This window comes from Cetorhinus maximus, chromosome 2 (genome assembly GCF_964194155.1).
Source record: "Cetorhinus maximus chromosome 2, sCetMax3.hap1.1, whole genome shotgun sequence".
NCBI lineage: Eukaryota > Metazoa > Chordata > Chondrichthyes > Lamniformes > Cetorhinidae > Cetorhinus > Cetorhinus maximus.
Window position 1 is genome coordinate 185,275,841 of NC_135880.1, and position 19,892 is coordinate 185,295,732.

At 43.4% G+C, this 19,892-nt stretch overlaps 1 protein-coding gene across 1 annotated transcript in view; it reads right to left on the reverse strand.

Moving 5' to 3' along the window:
* Window positions 1-18,747, reverse strand: part of tespa1 (thymocyte expressed, positive selection associated 1) — an 81,489-nt gene extending 62,742 nt beyond the window's left edge. Inside the window, exons 1-2 of the mRNA XM_078530519.1 lie at window positions 18,585-18,747; window positions 14,572-14,714 (exon numbers count right to left, since the gene is read on the reverse strand). Of these exons, the coding sequence (XP_078386645.1) occupies window positions 14,572-14,704 (133 nt within the window). The 5' untranslated portion in view covers window positions 14,705-14,714; window positions 18,585-18,747. The remainder of the gene's footprint in view (window positions 1-14,571; window positions 14,715-18,584) is intronic.
* Window positions 18,748-19,892: the final 1,145 nt, after the last annotated feature.

A 19,892-nucleotide genomic window follows, 5' to 3' on the forward strand; every position in this document is an offset into this window, starting at 1 on the left:
TTCTTTGAGGAGGTAACGAGTAGGTTAGACAAAGGAAAGCCAATGGATGTTATCTACTTGGACTTCCAGAAGGCCTTTGACAAGGCGCCGCACAGGAGGCTGCTCTGTAAGATAAGAGCCCATGGTGTTAAAGGCAAGGTACTAGCATGGATAGAAGATTGGCTGTCTGGCAGGAGGCAGAGAGTGGGGATAAGGGGGTCCTTCTCAGGATGGCGGCCGGTGACTAGTGGAGTTCCGCAGGGGTCGGTGTTGGGACCACAACTTTTCACTTTATACATTAATGATCTAGATGAAGGAACTGAGGGCATCCTGGCTAAGTTTGCAGATGATACAAAGATAGTTGGAGGGACAGGTAGCATTGAGGAGGTAGGGAGGCTGCAAAAGGATTTGGACAGGTTAGGAGAATGGGCAAAGAAGTGGCAGATGGAATACAACGTGGGGAGGTGTGAGGTCATGCACTTTGGTAGGAAGAATGGACTATTTTCTAAATGGGGAGAGAATTCAGAAATCTGGAGTGCAAAGGGACTTTGGAGTCCTAGACCAGGATTCTCTTAAGGTTAACTTGCAGGTTGAGTCGATAGTTAGGAAGGCAAATGCAATGTTGCCATTTATTTCGAGAGGACTAGAATATAAAAGCAGGGATGTGCTGCTGAGGCTTTATAAGGCTCTGGTCAGACCACATTTAGAATATTGTGAGCAATTTTGGGCCCCGTATCTCAGGAAGGATGTGCTGGCCCTGGAGAGGGTCCAGAGGAGGTTCACCAGAATGATCCCAGGAATGAAAGGCTTAACATATGAGGAACGTTTGAGGACTCTGGGTCTATACTCGATAGAGTTTAGAAGGATGAGGGGGGATCTGATTGAAACTTACAGAATACTGAAAGGCCTGGATAGAGTGGATGTAGGGAAGATGTTTCCATTAGTAGGAGAGACTAGGACCCGAGGGCACAGCCTCAGAGTAAAAGGAAGACCTTTTAGAACAGAGATGAGGAGAAACTTCTTTAGCCAGAGAGTGGTGAATCTATGGAATTCATTGCCACAGAAGGCTGTGGAGGCCAGGTCATTGAGTGTATTTAAGACCGAGATAGATAGGTTCTTGATTGGTAAGGGGATCAAAGGTTTTGGGGAGAAGGTGGGAGAATGGGGTGGAGAAACTTATCAGCCATGATTGAATGGCGGAGCAGACGCGATGGGCCGAATGGCCTAATTTCTGCTCCTATGTCTTATGGTCTTATGGATTGCAGCAATTTCCCTTTGACAGACGTTAGGCTAAGTGGCCTGCCGTTTCCTGCTTTCTGTCTCCCTGCTTTCCTGAATAAAGGTGTTACATGAATCATTGTCCAATCCACTGGGACCCTTTCAGAATCTAAGGAGAAGTTTATAACCAGTGCATCTACTATCTCTGTTTTCAGTTCCTTCCTTCCTTTTACCTCTTGATTTGCCTTTTCCTTTTTAAATGCTTGTAGAAACTCTTACTATCTGTTTTTATATTACTGGCTAGCTTTCTCTCATGTTTTTATTTCTCCCTCTTTATTATTTTTTAAAATCATTATTTGCTAGTTCTTAAAATCAGTCCAATCTTCCAACCTACCTCTAATATTTACAGGTCTGAAGAAGTCATACGGGCTCGAAACGTTATCTCTGTCTCTCTCTCCACAGATGCTGTCAGACCTGCTGAGTTTTTCCAGCATTTTTTAGTTTTTGTTTCTAGTTTTGCAGATTTGACTGTGTTTCTTTCATTTTGATACTATCCTTAACTTCCTTGTTCAGCCATGGATGATATATCCTTCTCAAAGAATATTTCTTTCTCACTGGGCTAAGTCTTTGCTGAGAGTTATTAAATATCTCCTTAAAAGTCTGCCACTACATCTCTACTGTCCTACCTTTTATTCTAGTTTCCTAATTCACTTTAGCTGCTTTCATAGCCCTAGAATTACCTTTATTCAGGTTTAGACTGACATTTCTACCCATCAACCTGAACATGAAATTCCATCATGTTATGATCACTGTGATATAAAGGCTCCTTAACCATGAGGTTATTGATTAATCCTGTCTCATTGCTCATTACCAGGTGAAGGGTCCAGGTTCCCTGGTTGGCTCTAGAGTGTACTGCTCTAAGAAATTGTCCCAAATACACTCTATGAAGTCATTTTTCAGACTACCTTTCCCAACCTGATTCTCCCAGCCTACCTATAGATCAGGCCAGAGATTGCAAAAATGCTAAAAAAGCATAGATATAGATTAAAGTCACCCATGATCATTGCACGCCCCATTTATTTCTTCCTATATACTCTGTCCTGCAGTGTAACTACTGTTAGGGGCTTTTAAACTACTCCCACAAATGACCTCTTATCTTTACTATTTCTTAACTCTACCCAAACTGATTCTACATCTGGCTCTTTGAGATAAGTTCATCCCTCAATACTGTACAAATGACATCTTTAATTAACAGAGCTACACCACCTTTTCCTCGCTTCCTATCTTATCAAAACATCAAAAACCCTTCAACATTCAGGTTCCAGCCTTGGTCATCTTGCAACTATGTCTCTGTAATGACTGTCAGGTCATACATATTTGTTTCTATCTGTGCTAACAATTCACCCATTTTGTTATAAATGTTGCATGCATTCAGATACAGAGCCTTTAACTCTGCTTTTTTACAATTTTTGCAATCTCTGGCCTTATCCATTGGTGCACTCTTATGTTTGTACTCTCTGTCACTTCCTGCCACACCCCGGTTATCATTACCGAAATCGCTACTCTGCTGTATTACCTCATTGTTTCCCTTTGATTGGTACATCTTCTTTCACACGATCCCTTCCTCCCACTATTTAGTTTAAAGCTCCCTCTAACACCAGCTCGCCAGAACAGTTCATGTGTAGACCGTTAAACAGTGCAACTCCCACTTTCCCCAACACTGGAGCAAGTGCCCCATGAATCAAAGCCCATTTCTCCCACACCAGTCTTTGAGCCATGGATTCATCTCTCGAATCTTATTTGCTCTATGCCAATTTGCTCGTGGCTCAGGTAATAATCCAAAGATTATTACCTTTGAAGTTTTGCTCTTTATTTTAGCAACTAGCTGCTCATAATACTTAAGCAGAACCTCTTTCCTAGTCCTATCTATGCCATTGGTACCCACATGGACCACAATCACTGGTCCCCCTTATTTCCACTGCAAGTTCCTCTCCAGCCCTAAGTAGATGCCACGAGACCTGGTATCAGGCAGGCAACTTGACTGTCTGGACACTCGCACGCAGCAGCAGAGAACTTTGGGCTATGATATCCCTTACTACCACTACATTCCTATTCCCCCCCTCTCCCACCCCACTTGCATGGTTTCCTGTACCATGATGCCATGGTTATCACCCTCTTCCAACCTGCAGCCCCCACTTTCATCTGTGCAGACTGCATCAACCTTGAACCTGTTGGACAATTGCAAAGGCTGAGGCTCCTCCACTTCTACCACCTAGATCCCCATACCTGCCTCACTTGCAGTCACAAATCAGATGACTCTATCCTAAGGGTGTGACCGGATCCTGGAATAAAGTGTCCAGGTAGCTTTCCCCCTCCCTGATCCATGGTAGTTGTCTGTATCTCAGCCCCCAGCTCAAAGACTCTGAGCAGAAGCTCCTTAAGCTGTAGACACTTACTATAGGTGTGTTTGCATGGATCACACTAGCATCTAAAAGCTCCCACATTCTGCACACACAACACACCACCTGCTCTGCCATCTTTATTATGTGTTAATTAATTATTATTTTGTTAATTAATTTACAATTAATAAGCCCTACTACTCCCATTAAGCTTTACTACTGCTAGTAAACATTACTACTAATGAAACCTTATAATTACTAATAAATTGCACAAGTTTTCAAAGATAAACAAGCAAAAGATTGGTCAAACTCGGTGACGAACTTGATTCAGAAAATTGGTGTGAAAAATCAGGGAGGAGAAAGGCTGGAAAAGGAACTTGGTGGTGGAAAAAAAACACGGAAGGTGCTGTGGAAGAAAAGAAGGAATTGTTAAAGAAGCGTAAAGAGACAGGGCTTAACAAAGATAAACAACAGTACAAAATGGCCAAAAGGAATGCACAGGAAGAGGTTGCTAGGGAAAGCTACCTGGCCGTGGAATATGTGAAATGGACTAAAAGGTATCTCCGGAAAAGCAGCTGCTAGAGATAGGTTAGTAATACTTGTAATATGTACAATCAAGGATACAGATGGAGGAACCTTAGTGAAAGAGAATGGAATCAAAGAGAGGCAGGGCTAGTTCTTTAACTAATTTACGAATGAAGAAAACCTGAGAACAAAGGCAGAAGAGGTAGCTGCAAATCCAGGAATGACAACGAGCATCAATCTGGAAGAAATCAGAACAGCACTGAAATAGACTCATTCCTGGGATGAAGGGCTTATCCTATGAGGAAAGGCTGAACAGGTTGGGCCTATACCCATTGGAGTTTAGAAGAATGAGTGGTGATTTTATTGAAACATTTAAGATCTTGAGGGGATTTGAAAGGGTGAATACCGGGAGGATGTTTCCCCTTGAGGGGGAGACTAGAACTTGGGGCATATTTTAAGAATAAGAGATCTCCCTTTTAAGACAGAAATGCGGAGAATCTTTTCTCTCAGAGCGTCATTGGAGTGTGGAATTCCCTTCCCCAGAATGCAGTGGAGGCTGGGGCTTTAAATTTATTCAAGGCTGAGTTAGACAGATTTTTGTTAGGCAAGGGATTCAAGGTTTATGAGGGGCAGACAGGAAAGTGGAGTTGAGACAACAACCAGCTCAGCCATGATCTTATTGAATGGTGCAGCAGGCTCGAGGGGCCAAATGGCCTCCTCCTGCTCCTATGTTCCTATAGGATGAATGAAAAATGGCAAAGCAGTGCAACTAGATGAGATACCAGCGGAAGTATGGACCTGCCTAGGTGAATATGGGATCCAGGCCCTGAACCAATGACGCAGTTGTGTTACAAGGGCATGGAGGTATCTTAATTGGTACCAACATTCAAAGGAAAGGGGTGCATTCAACATTGCAAAAACTACCAAGGAATTAATCTCCAACTACGTACTTTCAAAATGTGGGAGAGAATCAAAAGCCAGAGACCGAGAAAAATAATGGAAATTGATGAAGGTCAGTCTGAATTCATAACCGGAAGAAGACATTTCTTTTGAGAACAATATCGGGAAGACCAATGCAACATGAAGACTGTATTCACCAATCTAGAGAAGGCTTATGACCAGGTACCTAGGGTGGAAGTTTGGAGATGTGCTAGAACTTGTGGAGCCCCTGAGAAGTACATATGGCTGTTACAGGACAAGTAGAAGGAGTGCCAGGCAAGAGTAAGGAACAGTGTCAGGGAGATGGACAGATTCAAAGTCAACCTCGGATTGCACTGAGGTTCGGAACTGAGCCCCTTCCTTTACCTGATTGTCATGGATGTTCTAGCTGAGCAAGTGAGATAGGAAATGCAATGGCCAATGATGTTTTCAGATAGCTTTATGTGATGTACACATGACTGAGAATCTGGAGAACTGGAGAAAAGGAAGTCAGGAGTATTAAGTTCAGTGGACCAAAGACCCAATGTAGGATTGTCAGTTTGATCCTATAGAGAAAAGAGTTGGAGTGAATATGTAAAGATTATGGGTGAAGACCTGGAGAAAGTGAATAGCTTCCAGTATCCGTGGTGCAGGGGTGGGGCATGGGAAGTAGTGCCAGAAGATGGAATTATGGGAATGGAAATTAAGCAATGGATTAACTCCGGGTGATATGTTTGTTCATGTGAGGAGTGACAAGATAGTGAAAGCAAAATGTCACATGGTGTTATGATATACTGACTATAAAGGAGACTCAGCTCAAACATGAACAGGAATGGGTATAAAAACATTCCTGGCAGCAATATACTCAGGAGGAATAGGGAAAAGAAGAATAAAAGAGGCAATGGAAGCATTGAACAAAGTTTAATATTATAATCCTACATAGGGATGTACAGGGTTCAAAACTGAACCCATTTGATTAGAGTTAAGGAAGGGAAAAGGAATCCTTAGATTGCTTCATGTTTATGATAGACCCCAGTTAGTGAAAAGGAGATGAAAGAGCAAGTTTGCAGGATAATTTCTGAGAAATGTAAAAATAGTAGAGCAGTAATGGTAAGAGATTTCAAATTCCCTAACCTGGAATTCTCTAACATTATTGTGGGTGTCCCTACACCAGATGGACTGAATTCCATTAGGTGGCTCACCACAACCATCTCAAGGATAATTTCGGATGGGCAATAAATTCCGGCCTTGCCTTGGCAATGTTTACATCCCATAAAAGAATAAATAAAATAAACTTGGAAGAAACAGTGAAGAATAATGAGGGTGATGAATTTATAAACGGTGCACTGGAAAATTAGCTTCATCACTCTGTTTCTACTCCAATGAGAAATGAAGGAATGCTGGATCTAGTTCTAGGAAACAAAGTAGAGCAAGTGAAATGCACTACAGTGGGAGGGCATCTGGGTAATAGTGATCATAAAATAATTTGATTTTTCTTTGTCCCTTTCCATAACTACTTTAAATCTAAGGTGAAAATCATTGGTTAGGCTTCAAACAGAATATTGTATATGATTCCACACTCCAGAAGAGATATAAAGACCTTAGAAAGGATGCTGAGAAAATATAGCAGGAATGAAAAACTTCAGTTATGAAGAGAGTTTGGAACATGGAGGGCCAATCAATAACCTAATAGAAGTTTTCAAGATGACATGAGGTTTTGATAGAGGAATAGAGTAAAATTATTCCCCCTGGTAAGTGGGTTAATAAGCAGAAATCATAGATTCAAGATCATTGGCAAAAGATTAGAAGGAAGGTGTGGAAAAAAGCTTTTCACTCAGTTATCGGAATCTGGGACTCTCTGCCTGAAAAGGTGGTGGAAGCTGATTCTACAGTTTTAAAAGTGAGTTGGACTAGGACCAGAGGATGAGGTTATGATCAAAAAGCCAGGATGTGGAGCCAAGAATGGTTGTTCTTTCAAAGGGCCAACACAGGCATGATGGGCTGAATGACTTCCTGCTTTGTTATAAGTTTCTCTGAATTTATGAGAATATCCAACTGGAAGAGAATGAATTTCAGTGATGGTGAGAAAGGATCTAGCAGAGATGGGCTGGAAACAAAGAGTCACAGAATCATAGAGTGGTAACAGCACAGAAGGAGCCCATTTGACCCATTGTGTCTGTCCTGGCCCTCTGAAGGGCAATTCACCTAGTGTCACGCCCCCGCCTTTTCCCGTAATCCTGTAAACCTTTCCTTTTCGGATAATGATCCAATTGCCTTTTGAAAACCTCAATTGACTTTGTCTCCATCACACTATCAGGCAGTGCAGTCCAGATCCTAACCATTCATTGCGTGAAACAGTTTTTCCTCATGTCACCATCAATTCTTTTGTCAATTACCTTAAACCTGTGCCCTCTATTTCTTGATCCTTCCACCAGTGGGAACAGTTTCTCCCTATCTAATCCGTCCAGACCCCTCATGATGTTGAATACCATTATCAAATCTCCTCCCAACTTTCTCTTCTCCAAGGAAAACACTCCCAACATTTTCCACTCGAGCTACGTAAGTGAAGTTCCTCAACCCGGAGCCATCCTTGTGAATAATTTTTTTTATTCATTCATGGGATGTGGGCTGGCTGATCCAGCATTTATTGTCCATCCCTAACTGCCCTTGAGAAGGTGGCGGTGAGCTGCCTTCTTGAACCGCTACAGTCCATGTGGTGTAGGTACACCCACAGTGCTGTTAGGGAGGGAGTTCCAGGATTTACACCCAGCGACAGTGAGGGAACGATGATATAGTTCCAAGTCAGGATGGTGAGTGACTTGGAGGGGAACTTCCATGTGGTGGTGTTCCCATGTGTCTGCTGCCCTTGTCCTTCTAGATGGTAGCGGTCGTGGGTTTGGTAGGTGCTGTCGAAGGAGCCTTGGTGAATTCCTGCAGTACATCTTGTAGATGGTACACACTGCTGCTACTGTGTGTCAGTGGTGGAGGGAGTGAATGTTTGTGGAAGCACCCTTAGCACCCTCTCTAATGCCTTCACATCCCGCCTAAAGTGTGGTCCCAGAACTGGACACAATACTCCAGTTGAGGCTGAAACAATGTTATATACAAGTTTAACAGAGCTTCCTTGCTTTTGTACTCTATGACCCTATTGATAAAGCCTAGAATACTGTTTGCTTTATTGACTGCTCTCTCAACCTGCCAGCTTCATTGATTTATGTGCCTATACACCCGAGTTCCTCTGGCTCCGGGGGTCGAGCTGGGGTGGGGGGTGAGACTGACTGGATTGCAACACAGAGAGAGCCAACATAGATCTGATGGGCCAAGTGGACTCCTTCTGTGCTATAAATGACTCTATGGATGGAATCTTCTACCTTTCAGGTGGTGAGCTTGGAGACAGGAAGGGAATTTAATTCGGTGGGATGGTGTCATACCTGAACCCTGCCGCCTTCCCACCTCCGCCAGAAGTAAGTTCTGGGCATAGGGCCCATGGTCAACCTGCCTGTCCCACTGCTTACTGAGGCCCTAAATGGCCAATTAATGACCACATAAGGGCCTCATCCTGACACTGCTGGTGTGAAACCAGCTATGGGTGGGCCTGTTGCCATGAGGCGAGCAGGGCAGCTAAACCATGAACCAGCTGGTTATCTCTGGCGTGGGAGAGCCCCTTGATTGAAGGCACTCAATGCCTAATCAAGGGACTTGACATCGGTAAGGGGAGGCCCACTGAGATCCCACTAACCCCTCCCTCATGACCCCTCACCCCATGAACTCTGCTCCCCTCGGAACTGTGTTTTGCTTAGCTTGGGCTGGTCATTCTGGGATCCTGCATCTCCAGGCCCGTCCTTCTGGCTTGAAGATTGTCATTGCCTGGGTGGAGTTTAAGAAAGCAATTAGGAGAGGGAGTATGAGAATGCTCTGGCTGGTAAAAGAAGGGAAAATCCCAAAATATTCTGTAAGTATATCAATGGGAAGAGGATAACCAGGGAAAGAGTAGGGCTCATTAAGGACCAAGGGGGCAATCTATGGGTGGAGCCAGAGGACATCGCTAGAGTGTTGAATGAATACTTCATATCCGTCTTCACCCAAGAGAATGAGGATGAATGTATCAAACTCGGGGAGAGAGACTGCGAGGTTCTTGAGCAAATTGATATCGGGAGTGACAAGGTGTTGAAGCTTTGCAGAACACCTTCGGTCTGTTCGTAAGCATTACCCAGACCTCCCTGCCGCTTGCCATTTCAACACTCCACCCTGCTCTCATGCCCACATGTCCGTCCTTGGCCTGCTGCATTGTTCCAGTGAAGCTCAACGCAGACTGGAGGAACAGCACCTCATCTTCCAACTAGGCACTTTACAGCCTTCCGGACTGAATATTGAGTTCAACAATTTTAGATCATGAACTCTCTCCTCCATCCCCACCCCCTTTCCGATCCCCCTTTTTTCCAATAATTTATATATATTTTTCTTTCCCCACCTATTTCCATTATTTTTAAATGTATTTCCATCCATTGTTTTATCTCTACCTTTTTAGCCTTTTCCTATTCCTTCCCCCCACCCCACCCCCACTAGGACTATCTGTACCTTGCTTGTCCTGTTTTCTACCCTTAATTAGCACATTCCTTAGATAATATCACCACCTTCAACACCTCTTTGTCCTTTTATCTATGACATCTTTTGGTTATCTCCACTTATCACTGGCCCTCTATCCAGCTCTACTTGTCCCACCCACCCCCCCTTAAACCAGTTTATATTTCACCTCTCTTCTATTTTCCCTTAGTTCTGTTGAAGAGTCATGCGGACTCGAAACGTTAACTGTGTTCCTCTCTGCAGATGCTGCCAGACCTGCTGAGTTTTTCCAGGAATTTTTATTTTTGTTTTGGATTTCCAGCATCCACAGTTTTTTGCTTTTATACTAAGTTATTGGAGGTGTTGGCAGGCTTAAAAGTGGACAAATCTCCAGGTCCGGGTGATTTGTGTCCCAGACTGTTGAGGGAGGCAAAGGAGGAGATCGCAGGGGCTCTGACCCCAAATTTTTAATTCCTCTCTGGCCACGGGGGAGGGGCCAGAGGACTGGAGAACAGCTAATGTGGTTCTGCTAATTAAGAAAGGTTGTAGAGATAAGCCAGGAAACTACAGACCAGTGAGTCTCACGTCAGTGGTAGGGAAACTATTGGAGAAAGTTCTGAAGGAGAGAATCTATCTCCACTTGGAGAGGCAAGGTTTGATCAAGGATAGTCAGCATGGCTTTGTCAGAGGGAGGTCATGCCTAACAAATTTGATTGAATTTTTTGAGGAGGTGACCAGGTGTGTAGATGAGGGTAGTGCAGTTGATGTAGTTTATATGGATTTCAGCAAAGCCTTTGACAAGGTTCCATATAGGAGACTTATAAAGAAGGCAAATGCACATGGAATACAGGGAAATTTGATAAGTTGGATTCAAAATTGGCTTAGTTGTAGGAGACAGAGGGCGATGACAGAAGGATGCTTTAGTGACTGGAAGCCAGTGTCCAGTGGCGTACCACAGGGATCTGTGCTGGGTCCCCTATTATTCGTCATTTATATAAACGACATAGATGACTATGTGGGGGGTAGGATTAGTAAATTTGCGGATGACACAAAGATTGGCTGTATGGTTAACAGTGAGGTTGAGTGTCTTGGGCTAGAGGAAGATATAGACAGGATAGTCAAATGGGCAGATAAGTGGCAGATGGAATTTAACCCTGAAAAGTGTGAGGTGATACACTTTGGAAGGAGTAATTTGACAAGGAAGTATTCAATGAACAGCATGACACTAGGAAGTTCTGAGGAACAAAGAGACCTTGACAAAGTCTGTGTCCATAGATCTCTGAAGGTGGAGAGGCATGTTAGTAGGGTGGTGAAAAAGCCATATGGGACACTTGCCTTTATCAATCGAGGCATAGAATACAAAGTAGGGAGGTCATGTTGGAGTTGTATAGAACCTTGGTGAGGTCACAGCTGGAGTACTGTGTGCAGTTCCGGTCGCCACATTATGGGAAGGATGTGATTGCACTGGAGGGGTTGCAGAGGAGATTCACCAGGATGTTGCCTGGGATGAAACATTTAAGTTATGAAGAGAGATTGGATAGACTTGGGTTGTTTTCACTGGAGCAGAGAAGACTGAGGGGCCACCTGATTGAGGTGTACAAGATTATGAGGGGCATGGGCAGGGTGAATAGGGAGCAGCTGTTCCCCTTAGTTGAAGGGTCAGTCACAAGGGGACATAAGTTCAAGGTGAGGGGCAGGAGGTTTAGTGGGGCTGTGAGGGAAAACTTTTTTACCCAGAAGTTGGTGACGGTCTGGGATGCACTGCCTGGGAGGGTGGTGGAGGCGGGTTGCCTCACATACTTTAAAAAGTGCCTGGATGAGCACTTGGCACGTCATAACATTCAAGGCTATGGGCCAAGTGCTGGTAAATGGGATTAGGTAGGTAGGTCAGGTGTTTCTCACGTGTTGGTGCAGACTCGATGGGCCGAAGGGCCTCTTCTGCACTGAGAGATTCTGTGATTCTGTGGAGTTGGCAGAAATGGCGGAGGATGATCCTTTGAATGCGGAGGCTGGTGGGGTGATAAGTGAGGACAAGGGAGACCCTATCATGTTTCTGCGAAGGAGAGGAAGGTGTGAGGGCGGATGTGCGGGAGATGGGCTGGACACGGTTGAGGGCCCTGTCAACCACCGTGGGTGGAAAACCTCGGTTAAGGAAGAAGGAAGACATGTCAGAGGAACTGTTTTGGAAAGTGGCATCATCAGAACAGATGCGAAGGAACTGAGAGGATGGGATGGAGTCCTTACAGGAAGCGGGGTGTGAGGAGCTGTAGTCGAGGTAGCTGTGGGAGTCGGTAGGCTTGTAATGAATATTGGTGGACAGTCTATCACCATAAATTAAGCCAGAGGGGTCAAGGAAGGGAGGGAAGTGTTAGAGTCACTTACAAATATTACCAGTGATACTCTGGCTATGATTAGAAAGGGAAGATTGGAACCAGGTGAGAGTAGTTCTACCGAGCTGAATGACAGTGGAGAGATATTGGAAGAGGATGGCGTGGTCACTATGTCAGAGGCCACAGACAGATCGAGAAGGGAGAGGAGCAATAGTTTACCTTTGTCACAGTCACATTGTGACTTTGATAAGAGCCCCTGCATCATTGTGGCAGGGGTGGGAAAATGATTGGAGGAATTCAAACATGGAGTTCCAGGAAAGATGGACATGAATTTGGAAGTCAATAATAAGGTGAAAGAGAGGTTAGAAATGGGCAGTGGTGCTCAAGGATGGTGAGAATGTTTCAAGGAGATTTAAAGGAGAGAGGGAAAGCATCTGAAGAGAGAGAGAGATGTTAACGATATCAGCTAACTGGTGGACCTGGAAGGGAAGTTAGATAATGAGAACAGTGATCGATAGAGCCCAGGAACAATATATCCCATTAAAAAACAAGACCATGGATGAATAAACAGATGAGGGCAAAATTGAAACTGAAGAAAAAGGGCACCTAGTAAACACACAGACAACATGACACGGGGGTGACAAAAGAGGAATCTGAAAACATTAGGAAAGAAGGCAAATAAACAATTAGGAAGCCAAAGATAAACGACATAATTAAATGATCAAGGAATATTAAAAGAAATAGTAAAGTATTCTTTGGAACATGCATAACAGAAGAAAGATCAAGATAGAGATAAGGTTAAAAAAAGACATCTTTTTATATTTTTATAAATATATATTACATCTATTTAAACATTCATTAGGAAAGGGATTAATGTCACAGGTCTGACAAACAGCTCATATTATTTCTACATTTAAAGAGCAACATAGAAAAAGTCGAGGCAACTATAGACCATCAGCTTAATGTCAGTGGTAGCAAGGGTAATGGTATCATAGGGACAAGTAGCAGAATGAATAACACGTTAGATACAAAACAGAAAACAGCAGGAGGTTCAAGGTATTTACTCAGACGAGTAAAAGGTGCCAAGCGATGTTCCACAACGATCAGTGCTGGCCACCATTTATAAAAATGATTTGGACTCAGGAATCAGAAGTACAATATCAAAATATGCAGATGATATCAAACTGGGGGGGCACATGTTATCAGAGAAGAGGACATAAAAAGATACAGGAAACCATTCGTGAACACATAGGGCAGAATTTTCTGCCTGTCGGGCGGGCAGGCCCGACCCAATCTCCGGCGGGCGGGGAACCGATCCCCGCCAGCGAAGCGGGCCCTACCGCCATTTGACGTGGGTGAGCCAATTAAGGCCCACCCAGCATGATGTCCGGCGGGAAGCGCTATGCACTCCCTGTGCGGGCGGTGGGGGGGGATTCCCCAAAAGCGAGAGTGCGCTCTTTCACGCATGCACACAACAGAGCGCACATCTCCTTGAGGCTAAGTGCAGCCTCAGGGAGATCGCTTCCACTTTGAAAAAGATTAAAAATAGAAAAAAAAAATTCCCTAACATGTCCCCGCCATGTGACAATGTCACATGAGTTGGGACATGTTCATAATTTACAGAATAACTTTATTAAACTTTTTAAAACCCCGCACGAAAACTCAACCCACTGCTGGATGAGGTTTCATGTTTTTTCTATTCCCCGCCGGGGCTCCTGGCCGACCCACTAACTTTAAGGTTGGACGGGCAGGTCCTTTAATTGTATAATTGATCCTGTCAAAGGCCTCAATTGGCCATTGACAGGTCGGCGGGCCCACAGCTGGTTTCACTGCGCCCCCACCTTCCTGAAAATTTAAATGGGGCAGGGTGACGTCAGGGGTTCCGCCTGACATCATCCCACATCATTTTACACATCAGCGAGTGGGCCCCGCCCCCTGCTCACCAATAGCAAAATTCTGCCCAGTGTGCGGGCGTGTAATTCACAAATGAATTTTAATATGGATGTGTGTGAAGTGATACATTTTGGTGGGAAAAATAAGAGGGTCACATGTTCTTTGGAAAATAGGTGCTTGAATGAGATAGAAGAGCAGAGGGACCTGGGAGTCCACCAAGACACATAAAACCATAAAAAAGCTGACAAATCACTGGGGTGGATTTTTAGGGGGATAGAGCTTATGTTAAACCTGTGTAGAAGATTGGGTAGACCATGCCTGAGGTACTGCGCACAGATCTGGTCTACATTGGAGGTGTAAAATTAATTTACTAGAGAGATACAAGTCCTGAGAAGCTATACCCATCAGGAAAGGTTGAACAGGCTGAGGATCTAACCTCCAGAAAAGAGAAGACTGAGGGGTGGATGGGATGGGACTAGGGGAGGGAGGGTGGGGTGATGGTGGCTGGGGATGGTGAGAGGATGAATTTCCATAAGAGGGAAGATTCTGTTCAGCTGACAAAAATTTGAAGGAAGACCAGAGAAATCTGGGAAAACTGGGAAAGATGGCATGTGAGAAAATTACAGAACAAGTTCACTCCTTAAATTAAATGTCTAACAAGAGTGATCCCAGAGCAAACCAGCCTACTGCAAGATCCAAGCACCGTTAAGCTGTTCCAGAGCAACTTTCACCTGAAACACTCTTACCTGAATGAGAGGTTGTGTCTGTGAGATTCTCATCGAGAGTCTGCCACTGATCTCTGCTCTTAGCCCAGGCTTTGCGTTTTCTGGAGGTGCTGCTTTCCCAGCAAGATGGGCTTTGAGGGGATGAAAGCTCCATCCGTCACTCACTGCAGAATAACATCAGGTAAAGGGGTTTTGAAAAGTGACCAATAAGCTCCCATTTCTATTACATCTTTTGCAACTTCAGAACACCCACAGTGCTATCGAAACGTTTACAATGTGATGTAGAAAACATGGCAGCTAATGTGTGCACAGCACGCTCCCACAAACAGCAAAATGATAATGAGCAGCTCATATGTTTTAGTAACGTTGGCTGAAGGATAAATATTACCAGGATCCCAGGTGAACTCTGAAATAAAAGCCAAATACTGCAAATGCTGGAAATCTTAAATAAAAACATAGCGCTAGAAAAACTCAGCAGGCCTGGCTTCGTCTTAGAACAGGTGAACAAGGGGAGTTCGTGCTGGTCTTGGTGATGGCGCTGGTTTTAGTTCAGTTGTTAGTGTTGGTGTTGTTGTTGGTTTAGTTGTTAGTGCTGATGTCGGTTTAGTTATTAATGTTTAGTTATTAATGCCGGTGTTGGTTTAGTTATTAATGTCGGTGTTGGTTTAGTTATTAATGTTTAGTTATTAATGCCAGTGCTGGTTTAGTTATTAGTGTTGGAGTTAGTTTAGTTATTAATGTTGGTGTTGGTTTAGTTGTTAGTGCTGGTGTTGTTAATTTAATTATTAGCATTTGTGTTGGTTTAGTTATTAGTGTTGGAGTTGGTTTAGTTATTAGTGTTGGTGTTGTTGGTTTAGTTATTAATGTTGGTGTTGGTTTAGTTATTAATGTTTAGTTATCAGTGTCGGTGTTGGTTTAGTTATTAGTGTCAGTGTTGGTTTAGTTATTAATGTTTAGTTATTAGTGTCAGTGTTGGTTTAGTTATTAATGTTGGTGTTGGTTTAGTTATTAGTGTTGGTGTTGGTTTAGTTATTGGTGTTGGTGTTGTTGGTTTAGTTATTAATGTTGGTGTTGGTTTAGTTATTAATGTTTAGTTATTAGTGTCAGTGTTGGTTTAGTTATTAATGTTTAGTTATTAGTGTCAGTGTTGGTTTAGTTATTAATGTTTAGTTATTAGTGTCGGTGTTGGTTTAGTCATTAGTGTTGGTGTTGGTTTAGTTATTAGTTTTGGTGTTGGTTTAGTTATTGGTGTTGGTGTTGTTGGTTTAGCTATTAATGTTGGTGTTGGTTTAGTTATTAGTGTTGGTGTTGGTTTAGTTATTGGTGTTGGTGTTGTTGGTTTAGTTATTAATGATTGTGTTGGTTTAGTTATTAGTGTCGGTGTTGGTTTAGTTATTAGTGTTGGTGTTGGTTTAGTTATTAGTGTTGGTGTTGCTGCTGGTTCTGATGTTGGTAATGTTTTGTTGTTGGTCATTTGACCCTCATCTGAGTTCCAACCTAAGGCTACCAAGCACCAATCAAGCTGAAGGGATTATGAAATCTCCAAGCATAGAAAGTAAATTCTACCCAAAATTACCGTGATCAAAACCTTTCCCACTAGTCAGTAAGAAAACAACTGCGAAAACTCAGTATTTGTTGCAGTAGTTCGAAGAGTTTGATTCACTTGTTCTTTTGCCATTGGTTTCTTCCCACAACTTCACTGGCCAGATCCAGGAATCCCATGAAACCAAAGGATTTGAAATTAAATTTAAAATTGTGCTCCAAATCCACTCAAGTTAATCAAGGATGGCAGCAGGTGCCAGTCAGCTTCTCAGCTTTTCTCCAATGTTTGCTGATGTGAGCTCCTCAATTACACCCACTGTCAGGTGATCCACCAGCTTAAACTTCCTCCAGATGATTCTATCAACCCATTTTATAATTAGATGCAGCAATTTTTAAAAAATATATAAAGAGCAAGAGAATAACTAGGGAAAGAGTGGGGTCAATTAGGTACCATAGAGATAATCTGTGTGTGGACCCGGAAGATGTGGGTACAGTCCTCAAAGAATACTTTGCATCAGTCTTCACAATGGAAAAGGACAACACGGGTATAGACATCAGGGTGGAGGGCTGTGAAATATTAGAGGAAATTAACATAGAGAGAGGAGGAGGTACTAGCAGGTTTAGCAGCCTTAAAAATGGATAAATTCACAGGCCCGGATGAGATATATCCCAGGCTGTTGAGGGAGGAAAGGGAAGAGATATCAGGGGCCCTGGCAGTAATTTTCAAATCCTCTCTGGCCACAGGTGAGGTGCCAGAGAACTGGAGGATTGTTAACGTTGTCCCATTGTTAAAAAAAGGAGGAAAGGATAGACCAGGAAATTACAGGCCAGTCAGTGTAACCTCGGTGGTGGGGAAGTTACTAGAAAGAATTCTGAGGGACAGAATATATCTGCACTTGGAGGGACACAGGTTAATCAGGGATAGTCAGCATGGATTTGTTAAGGGAAGATTTGACAAATTTGATCAAATTTTTTGAGGAGGTAACCAGGAGTGTTGATGAGGGTAATGCTTTTGATGTGGTCTACATGGGCTTTAGCAAGGCTTTTGATAAGGTCCCTCATGGCAGACTGGTCAAGAAAGTAAGAGCCCATGGGATCCAAGGCAAAGTGGCACGTTGGATCCAAAATTGGCTGAGAGGCAGGAGGCAGAGGGTAAGGTGAGAGGGATGTTTCTGTGACTGGAAGTCTGTTTCCAGTGGGGTTCCACAGGGCTTGGTGCTTGGGCCCTTGCTGTTTGTGGTATCCATAAATGAGTTGGACTTAAATGTAGAGGGTATGATCAAGAAGTTTGCAGATGACATGAAAATTGCTAGGGTGGTAAATAGTGAGGAAGATAGCCGTAAACTGCAGGAGGATATCAATGGACTGGTCAGGTGGGCAGAGCAGTGGCAAATGGAATTCAACCCAGAAAAATGTGAGGTGATGCACGTGGGGAGGGCTAACAAGGCAAGGGATTAGACTATGAATGGTAGGACCCTGGAAAGCACTGAAGATCAGAGGGATCTTGGTGTACATAACCACAGATGTCAGAAGGTAGCAGGGCAGGTAGATAAGGTGGCTCAGAAGACATATGGGATACCTGCCTTTATTAGCCGAGGCATAGAATATAGGAGCAGGGAAGTTATGCTGGAACTGTATAAAACGCTGGTTAGGCCACAGCTAGAGTATTGCGTGCAGTTCTGGAATCCACATTATGGAAAGGATGTGATTGCACTGGAGAGGGTGCAGAGGAGATTTACCAGGATGCTGCCTACGCTGGAGGGTCTGAGCTATGAGGAAAGATTGGATAGGCTGGGGTTGTTTTCCTTGGAGCAGCGAAGGTTGAGATGGACTGATAGAGGTGTATAAGATTATGAGGGGCATAGGTAGGGTAGATAGGAAGGCACTTATTCCATTAGTGGAGGGATCATTAACCAGGGGACATAGATTTAAAGTAAGAGGTAGAAGGCTAAGAGGGGAGTTGAGGAGAATGTTTTCATCCAGAGGGTGGTGGGAGTCTGGAACTCACTGCCTGAATGGGTGGTAGAGTCAGAAACTCTCGTAACATTTAAGAAGCATTTAGGTATACACTTGTGTTGCTATAGCCTCCAGGGCTATGGGCCAAGCGCTGACAAATGGGATTAGTGTAGTTAGATCTTTGTTGACCAGTGCGGACATGATGGGCCAAATGGCCTCCTTCTGTGCTGTAAATGTCTATGAATCTATGAGAATATAAATTAGGATCAGAGACAAAAAATGGTTTTCAAACAGACATTAGAAACAATTTGGTCAAATGGAGCAGGAAGAAAAGTTGGGAGGAGTCAGAATGAGACCAGATGCTATGAGAGGAGAGTTAGCGACCAAAGAGATAAACTTTTCTCACAGTGACTCCTGTTACGCGCTTATTCAACATATATGATATGGAGGCCTCTCTACACTATTAAAGTTTGAACAGATAAAGGCCTCTCTACCTCTGGCAATACACTGCATTTCACTCAAAATGCTCCACTTACCCAATGTCTGCAATGGTCACACGGATCAATTGTACTCATTTATTTCAACAACAGGAGCCACAGGCTGTGACACAATGTCCAGCGATTGGCTTGCTCCAACAGACACTAACTTCAGTCCCGAGTCTTTCACAGTGTGAGTAGGAAGGAGGAAGCTGAGTGACTTCAACAGCATAACCGCTCTGCTAAACCACTTCCTGTGTCTGTACCAGCTTCGAGTTGATGCACAACACTCATATTCTCAATTCTTAGCAGACATGGATGCTTTGGCGTGTATTGATGTGCAGAAGGATGTTGTCTGCATATGGTTGAGCAAATGAATGATGGATTATGACCTAAGTAACAAAATATTTTCTGTTGTCATTGTCAGTGTCCTGGTGCATCTGGCACTGCCCACCAGTCAGTATTTTAGTTTCACTTACTCAGCCCTTAAACACATCTAAGCAGCTTTTCTTGCCCAGTTGTTTAATTGCTTCATCATGAAATTTACTGGGAAGGAAAATGTTGTTCCGCTCATCAAAGCTGTGCTGGTGTTTTGCATAACCTGAGTCCGCAGACTCAGCCCACTCTTTCCACACTCGCAGTATATTTCAATACCCTAGCACTCTCCTGCTGACAACCTGCACAATTTAATGTCCTATCCTGTCAAATCCCAATTTACCCCTTACTCCCTGCACTCTTTAATATCCAACCTAGCCTATCACAATCACCCCAACACTCCTTTCTGACCCTATTCTCCTGCTCACTCTCCATAACATTAACACCCAATTTAATTCCACTTGCCTGATCACTGCCTATCCCAACCTGTCTAATCTCTCCTCCATGCTCACTTCCCATAACCTATAATATCCCATCCAGATTAATACTATTCTCCTGCTTGAACCCCATACCCCAGATCAATGCCACTCTCATACTCACTACTTTTTAACATACTCTCACACTCTTTAATATCTACTCAGCCCTATTGCTGTCTCACACACAATAACTTTTAATAGAGCAACAAATTTAGTGCCACTGTCCCAATCACTCACATTTTAATATGGCAGACATATTAATCTTACTCTCCTGCTCAATGTTCACACCCCTTAAAATCCCATACTATCTAATTACGCTTGCTCAGTTCCCATTAACTTTAAAATCGTATTAGTCAACAAAAACTATTTATATTTATGTAGCACCTTTAATTAATAACACATCCCAAGGTGCTTCACAGGAGCATTTAAAAAAAACATGTCACTGAGCCACATAAGCAGATATTAGGACAGATGACCAAAACCTTTGTCAATGAGATAGGTTTTTAAAAATGTCCTA